Here is an 8,964-nt window from a genome sequence, read left to right as displayed (position 1 = left end):
GTCGTAGAAAGTAAAGATTGTGGCTTTTTAGGTGTTTAATAAGTTTATCTTGATTATATTATGTGGTGATGTACTATCCAATGATCAAAAAGCCTAAGATCAATATGACTGTATATCCGTTTTTAAACGGTTATGTGGCTTTAGCATCAAATTTCGCCGCGTCTACATATGGTCAGGATTTCGATAGCGGATGGATTTCCCTATCTTCATCACCCAACAGGCATCGTTCATGAACTCCTTGCTGGCATCGCTCAACCAGGCATTGCTGCCTAGACCTGCCCATGGTTCATGAACCGGCGGTTTTGGTTCGGAACCGCCAGTTTCGGTTTTGAAAAATATGGAACCGGAACCAATCCGTGAGACTGTTTCACGGTTTCGGTTTTGGTTCCGAACCGTCGGTTTTCGGACAGTTCGTAGCGATTTAGGTTCAGTTTCGCAGTTTTTTTCCTTAACTTTTTTTGCCATGTAGTTTGAAATTATAAAATAAATTGGAACAAGGAAATGAATAGTTTAAATTGAATTAAGACGAGTAAGGTGAAAATGATATCAATTTACAATTTACATATACAAATTACAAGAATGGGGGAGTATAAGTGGGGATAGAGGAGAGTATTTATAGATAATAATAGGGGAAAATGGTATCCAATTTGAATTTAAAATCAGCATTTAAAAAAAATAGAAATAAAAGAAATGGTGTTTTGTGCAATCAATTTTGAATAGTGCAGTCATCACCCACAGCCAACCAATCAATTTTGAAGACTCAACTAATAAATTTTGAAGACTACAGATTCATTAATCAATGTTAATTAGAGTATTATGCTTTATTTAAAGTAATCAATTCTTCTAAGTTTTATTAAATAATGTTGATAAATACTTTATTAATAATGGTCCATACTCCATACTCCATACTCCATACACTCCATACGTAAAAAATTGTGTTAATTAAGAAAATCGGAAATAGTATTATAAAGTTATTACCATAATGGAGTATAGTTTTAATATAAGGATTAACTATGTTTAAATTTATCATTGCATTGGCGATTCGGAACCGTGAACCGCGGTTAACCGACGGTTTGGAACCGTCCGGAACCGGTGGTTTGGTCGCAGTTTCGGTTCGAAAAATTTGGAACCTGAACCGAACTACGGTTCTAAAATTCACGGTTTGGTTCATAATATTTCTCGAGGTTTCGGTTCGGAACCGTAACCAGCTGTTACGGTTTCGGTTTTAACCGCCGGTTCGGTAATCCTTGGGCAGCTCTATTGCTGTCCCTCAACTCCAACCAGCCATTGCTGCCCATCTCCTCCAACCAGGCATCGCCCGCCCAATTCCACCCGGCAGCGTCCCTCCCCTCCAATCCGAATAGCGCCTCTCTCGGTGTCCCCTTCCCGTCCATGTAGCTAAGTTTGGTTAGGGTTTTAGTCTAATTTAATTTTAATTGTTAATTTAATAATCTTATGACTTATTTAAGACCTTGCAGTTAGTAGACTACGTTTCAATATTATTGTTATAATATTGTTGTTATAACAATAATATTGCTGTTATTGATGTTATATTGCCGTTATAGTAATCAATTGTTAAACTCCTCCTTATATTGCCTTATATTTTAAAACTCCCATCTTTCTCTCAGCAAAGTTGTTTTTTTAGTCCTCTCTTTTTCTTGAGTTTAGACACCTCACATTTCAACTCTTTCAATAAAATAGTGACCTCAAACTGCAGTGTTCAAAATTATCGACAACAGTCATCATGCCTCTAGTATCTTGACTGGTGCACATGTCCTTGATGGTGTACATGGCGATTGCGCCACAATTTCCTCTCCGATGGTAGCATCCGCCGATACGACTTTGTATCATCGAAATGCCTCTCAATGCCATCTTGATAAGAAGTAGCGTTATGAACTCCATAGGTTGACACATAATCATATCCTTGACCGTGATTTCTTCAACATAATCATAGGTTACGTGGAGTTCGAACAACTCATCGACTACGTTCTCTGCAAAAATAATTAAAATTGTCCGATTTACAAAACAAAATTTTCAAGTCGCACGGTGTTTGCAAATCGAGCTGTGAAGTCATTCTGACATGCCATAGATAAGGCTGGACCCTTTTAATTTAATTTAAGTGTATTTAATTCGCACAAAAAGAATGACATGAAATTCGTACGATGACATGAAATTCACACAGATGAGTTCAGATACCTCACATTTCAACTCTTTCGATAAAATAGTGGCCTCTGTAACTGCAGTGTTCCAAATTATCAACAACAGTCATCATGCCTCTAGTATCTTGATTGGTGCATATGTCCTTGATGGTGTACATGGTGATTGTGCCACAATTCCCTCTCCGATGGTAGCATCTGCCGATACGACTTTGTATCATCGAAATGCTTCTCAATGCCATCTTGATAAAAAGTAGCGTTATGAACTTCATAGGTTTACGCATAATCATATCCTTGACCGTGATTTCTTAAACGTAATCACATGTTATGTGGAGTCCGAACAGCTCATCGAATGTGTTCTCTGCAAAAATAATTAAAATGTCAGATTTACAAAACAAAATTTTCAAGTCGCACAGTGTTTGCAAATCGAACTGAGAAGTCATTCGGACATATCATTGATAAGGCTAATTTAATTTTATAATTTAATTTATGTGTATTTAATTTGCACAAAAAGAATGACTTGAAATTTGCACGATGACATGAAATTCACACAGTACCACAGGTAAAAGCCTGTGATTTCTTTAACGTAATCACATGTTACATGGAGTTCAAACATCTCATCGACTGTGTTCTCTGCAAAAATAATTAAAATTGTCACATTTACAAAACAATATTTTTAGTCGCACGGTGTTTGCAAATCGAGCTGAAAAGTCATTCTGACATATCATAGGTATAAGGCTAAACCCTTATAATTGAATAATTTATGTGTATTTAATTCACACGAAAAAATGACTTGAAATTCGCATGATAACTTGAAATTCGCATAGTACATAGGTATAAGGTTAAACCTTAGTAACTGAATAATTAAATAAGTAACACACGAGATGGCAGAACTCAATATCTTTTCCTCACAATTGTATCTTTCTCCCTCTTTCTTCTTCTCACACACGCAGCCATGCATGTCATCCAGAAGCAAGGGACGACATTAGCAATGGTACTGGGTCCGGCGCCAATCAAGCCCCCGCTAGAGCGGCGGCTTGGCCAAAGCTAAGTTCGTCTTTAATTATGATAACAACATTATAGCTAAAAAAATGAAATTTTATCATTTATCGTGATAGTAGAAACATGTACTAATTGAAACGTAGTCTGAAATATCTCTCTCTGTCTAAAAAAATGGTAGCAACTTGACACTCTACTAACTGCAAGGTTCGTTGGCAGTCATTTTTCATTAGCATACATCATGGAATTCGCCCGACCGGGAGTTTTTGATGAAATAGCTTAGACTTCTATTTTGTGTTTTTATTTTACTCTTCTTAAACTTATACTAGTATAAATACTTTTGCTAGAATTTATTTCATGTCTTTTAAACATTTTGAATATTGTAACGATTACGTCAGCATGATTTAATTTTAGTGGTATGGAAAAATTGTTGTTAATACTAATATTCTAGTCCAAGAAAACCTGAACTGTGTAACAGTTTTAGGATATTTTCATTTTCCAAATTTTAATCTGCTAATTAATTGGATTTGTATGGTATAGATTAGTGACATTATATGAAACGGACGAATAGTCCAACACCATAATCAGTACTCCCTCCATTCCTGAAAGTTTTGTCGTACTTCCTTTTCTGCACTTATTTTATAAAAATAATAATAAATAGTTAAATGGAAGGAGTACTATTTTTACAAAATGAGTGTAGAAAAGAAGTGTGACAAACTTTCAGGGACGGAGAGAGTATTTGCTAAAATAATCATTTATTTTTTATTTGTTATATAGATTAGTGACATTATATGACACGGGCATAACGTGAATAAAGTTTTATTAGTAAGTAGTAGTATAGTAAATACACATATTGAGAAAACAATGAAATCATTGTAGAAATAATAAAATCATGGAGTAGTACTCTAATTAGCTAAAAATCTGTACAAATACATCAGCATAGATCTTCATATTCTGGTAATATAAAATTATGTATATTTTATGTATATGAATAAGTTTTGCCCCACTTTTTTGGAAGTTGTCCGATTTCATTATTGAGATAATCAGATAATAGATTACTATGTTCTTGCGTGTTCGAACATATATAATCACAAGTTACAACGATGGCCAAGTTAAAATTACACTCATGCGTATATAAATTCAAATTATATATATATATATAAAAGTTAAGTATACTCGAGATGCTAGCCATTGATATTTTTAAATTTAGTTTGATGCATAATCACTCATAAACATGTATAGACAAAGTTACAAAACAATACATATGAATCTATGTGTCTATATTTTAATAACATAAAATATTTTAAAATTCGAGTACGACGTGTAATTAAACGACATGCTATAAAGTGAAGATGGACTAATTATAAACCAATCATAATTCAAAACCAAGTGTCAACACAAAACAGATGCAAACTACTCCTACTTAATATTGTGCAATATTCACGTCTCAATAAGAGCAAATCCCCACAAAACAGATGCAAACTATGTATGACCACAATCAAATTCAAACTACCAAACACTTGAACTATTATAGGAAGCATATACTTGTACATAAAATACAACAAGTATGAACCAAACACTCATGATTCTTGAAATCGAACTTTGCCCCTAACCCTCTCAAGGTAACAAAACATGACTCATCACTAGTAATTGAGTGGACTTAATTCCTCAAATACCTACCTCATCATCATCATAAGTCATAACCTATGGCTACCACCACCAAAATCTTGCTAATTTAATCTACTTCGACCACAATTGTCCACGACGACAATTTTGAGATTTTTCACTAGTGGGGACTGGAATGCCACGACGTCCTCGAGCTCCAACATGTACTAAAAAATACTTTGATTTGTGCAAGTTGGAAAAGTGTGGTGGTGAAAGGAATTATAATGACACGTGTGGTTAAACACATACAAGACGCTTCGGATCTCAAAATGCCGTTTATTCATATTTGACTCACATCACATGACCCTCATTCAAATTTGAAATCCTCAATTTCTTATCTAACATCAACAAAAATTGCATATTCTTGTGCATTTAGTAAAAAACTTAATGTATATTTGAAAATTAGTGTAAAAATACAGAAGAGTGAGTGTGGTGCCCACTTTAGCATAAACTGGATCTGCTCTTGCTTCATAATGATCTTGGATTCTTGTCTCACACATATTTTTGGATAATAGGATTTTTAAAGGAGTGAGTGATCTATTTTCTAAGTCAAAATTTAATTTACTAACACATTCATTTTGCCAACCTAACTATAAGCTAAACTTAAACCATGAACTTTTAGTTGTTGACTTTTGTAATATAGTACTCTCTCCATCCTCCATTAATTGACGGCAGTTGACTTGACACGAGTTTTAGAAAATGTAGTAGAAAATGGATGGAAAAAGTTAGTGAAACGTAAGTCCTACTTTTATATATTAATTTTATAATAAAATGTGAGTGGAATGAGTTATAGTGGAATGTAAGGTCTATTACTAAAGGTAGTAGTTAAAAAGTAAAGGTGTAAATTAATAGGGGACGGACAAATGATTGGTGGCAATTAATGGAGAATGGAGGAAGTAAGTTTGATTGGGCAGTGATGTGTTGATGGAGGGAATGAGATCCCTTGCTGTGGCTGTGCAAGATGCCACAGCAGTGGGATGATGTGGTGAATCAAACCACACAATAATTTCCCCTACTTGTATTATTATTTTTTATTTTTCATTTAAAAAATGTGTGGTTTGATTCACCACAGCATCCCCTGTTGTGGTATCTTGCACAGTAGGGGATCTCATTCCGTTGATGGAGTCTCTAATAAAACTATAGGCTTCATACATCTATTTGTTGTTATATAGAGTATAAAAATCAGACACGAAATAGATATGGACCCAAAATAAAATATTTACTTTTATTTGGAGTAACCAACCGGGTTCGGGTGATTGGGTGAATCGCCTATAGAATAGAATAGAATAGAATAGAATAGAATTGAATAGAATCGAATTGAATAGAATCAACTCTACCATCATGCAGCTGAAGAAGAAACTCTCCGCCAGAATGAGACTGAAATACGTTCCCCCCTACGCCGGCGCCGGTGAAATGCCTCAACCGGATATGCGCGTCTTCACTTCCGCCGGTCAGCGGATTTGGGCTCATTCTAAGATTTTGGTACAGTCTCCGATCTTCGATTCATCAGCTCAATGCGTCTGTTTGGATCCTCTTTCGCTTTCGCCGTAATTCTGTTTGCATGCTACAGATTCAAAATCTCGATTTTTAGGTTCATAGGAAATGTATGGAAACTTTTATTTATAATTGGGGAAAATTGCAGGCATCAGCATCGCCGGTGCTGGAGAGCATGATAGAGAAGCTCCAGAGTACCGAACGGAAAATCACGATTTCCGGCGTACCGTTCGATGCCGTCCACATCTTCCTCCAGTTTATGTATTTCGCCAAGTAAGTGGAGTACTACATTTGATCAATAATAGTACTATACTAGTAACTTTATTTTCTTTCAAATCTCACTCAATAGTAATTCTAAAAGATCTCAAGGAGAGTAATTCAAAATTTCAACATCAGCTGTCCATTTATAACCACGTGGCTTATTTTCGCCGATTCGTTTGGTGATTGGCTGATAGCAGCAGATATTTTATTTACTCTCTGTTTCCAATATCATCCACGAAATTACTAAACTGACCTTCGTGTGTAATCGTGTTTCAGGTGCAGCCATGAGCAAATGGAAAAGTATGGAATGCACCTCTTTGCCTTATCCCATGTCTACTCTGTACCACAGCTGAAGCAGGTATGCACAAGAGGCTTAGCTAAGAGATTGAACGTCGAAAACGTGGTTGATGTGCTTCAGCTTGCAAGACTGTGTGACGCGCCTGATCTCTACCTCAAATGTATGAGATTCTTGACTAATAACTACAAAGCTGTTGAAGAAACCGAGGCGTGGAAGTTCTTGCAAGACCACGATCCTCATCTCGAGCTCCAGATTTTACAATACATCGATGAAACTGAATTGGTATGTGTACACCTTATACCTCAAATCCATACTATGATGTAGTAGTAGTAGTAGTAGTATATGTTTTGGAAATTGACTTTTGTTGATGTTGTGTAGAGGAGGAAGAGAACGAGGAGGCATAGGCGGGAGCAGAGTTTATATATGCAGCTGAGTGAAGCAATGGATTGTCTTGAGCATTTATGTTCAGAGGGATGCACGAGCGTTGGTCCATGTGACATGGACCCGAACAAGCATAAGGGTCCGTGTAGCAAGTTCTCGACCTGCCAAGGGATACAGCTTCTGATCAAGCATTTCGGTGCTTGCAAGAAGAGGGGTGATGGAGGGTGTTCGCGTTGCACGCGGATGTTGCAGCTCTTCAAGCTGCACTCTTCAATTTGTGATGAGCCTGATGAATGCACAGTCCCCCTCTGCAGGTAATGTGAAGCATTTCTTTATCTTTCAATCTATATTTAATTACTAGTACTTGATTTAGCATAACATTTGGAAATTCACTTGGATCCAACCATATAGAAAGAGAAAAAAAAAACTCTAGTTTTTTAGCATATACAGATTGTACTATATCTTGTTTGCCAACTCTAAATGGTAGCAGATTGTGTTAAAGGGATGCAATCAGATACTTTATTTGGTGTAAATATGAAATTGAAGATTCTCTGTGAAAAGAAAAATGAATCGAGCTGTTTGTACAACAGCAGAAAAAGTGATTATAAATATATATTTTGAAAACAGTCGCATTTTATAGTATCAAACACTATGATATAATTTCAATTTCATACAGGCAATTCAAGTTAAAGGCACAACAAGATGGACGAGGGAACAACGATGCGCGGTGGAGACTGCTTGTGAAGAAGGTGGTCTCAGCCAGAACCATTTCTTCTCTCTCCCGGATCGCATTGAACCCTCGCAGGGTGAGGAGATTTAGTCTGTAAATCAATTCTCACTTTACTTTGCCATGTAAATTTATGGTTAAAAGTGTAGTTTAAAAAAATGTGGTGGTTATTGTTGTGTGTTGTAACTTGTCACATTGCAGTTTTGTTTCTGTCTGTCAAGCCAACTAGTTGATTGTAATAATCTACGTTTTTGGTAGTACGGGCGGAGTAGTATAGTTTTGTTGTAAGTTGTGGAGTAGTGTATTAATTTATTTTGATGGTTACAAAGCATGCGCTTATACTACTCGATGGTCCGTATGAGTTGATCGTGTTGGTTTGCGTTAAGATTGAGATGCAGTTTAGTCACAAACTTACTCTCCTTGGGCTTTATTGTATTGAAGACTTGGGAAATTGGTATAAGTCATTGTAAATACTTTATTTGTTTCATAATACATGTTATATATATTTTTTAATATTTCTTTTCTTAGAAAATTTTTTCTCTAGCATCAATATATAAAAATATAGTTTCTCTCCACTTAACATACAAAACATCTCCTAAAATCTTGTGTTATCATCCAAGTATAACATCTTTTATGTTTTGAAGGGATTAATATTTTAACAAGTTTATCCAAGTGGCGAAGCACAATTAATATTCTAAATTGAAATACTTCCCATGTCCCATAAAAATAAGGATACTGTTCTTTATTATCCGTCTCATAAAAATAGTATCTTATACAGTATTATCTATTAATGAAAGTTTTCTCAAACTTATTATTCATATAAACCATTAAACACTACTTCCTCCGTTCGTGAAATGTTGTCCAGTTTTCACTTTGGTCCGTCCGTGAAATGTTGTCCACTTTATTTTTTTTTCTATTTTTGGTAAATGGTCCCCACTTTCCACTAACTTTTACACTCACATTCTATTATAAAACTAATATAT

At 35.5% G+C, this 8,964-nt stretch overlaps 1 protein-coding gene across 1 annotated transcript; it reads left to right on the top strand.

The window, feature by feature from the left end:
* Positions 1-5,914: 5,914 nt before the first annotated feature.
* On the top strand, positions 5,915-8,325 carry LOC121786420 (BTB/POZ and TAZ domain-containing protein 1-like). The gene is made up of 5 exons (XM_042185049.1): positions 5,915-6,302; positions 6,463-6,587; positions 6,852-7,155; positions 7,252-7,568; positions 7,931-8,325. The coding sequence occupies exons 1-5, from the start codon at positions 6,162-6,164 to the stop codon at positions 8,079-8,081; spliced, it is 1,038 nt and encodes a 345-aa protein (XP_042040983.1). The 5' UTR covers positions 5,915-6,161; the 3' UTR covers positions 8,082-8,325.
* The last annotated feature ends 639 nt before the right edge of the window (positions 8,326-8,964 follow it).

Source organism: Salvia splendens, chromosome 22 (assembly GCF_004379255.2).
Source record: "Salvia splendens isolate huo1 chromosome 22, SspV2, whole genome shotgun sequence".
Taxonomy (NCBI): domain Eukaryota; kingdom Viridiplantae; phylum Streptophyta; class Magnoliopsida; order Lamiales; family Lamiaceae; genus Salvia; species Salvia splendens.
This window is presented reverse-complemented; position numbering and strand designations above follow the sequence as displayed.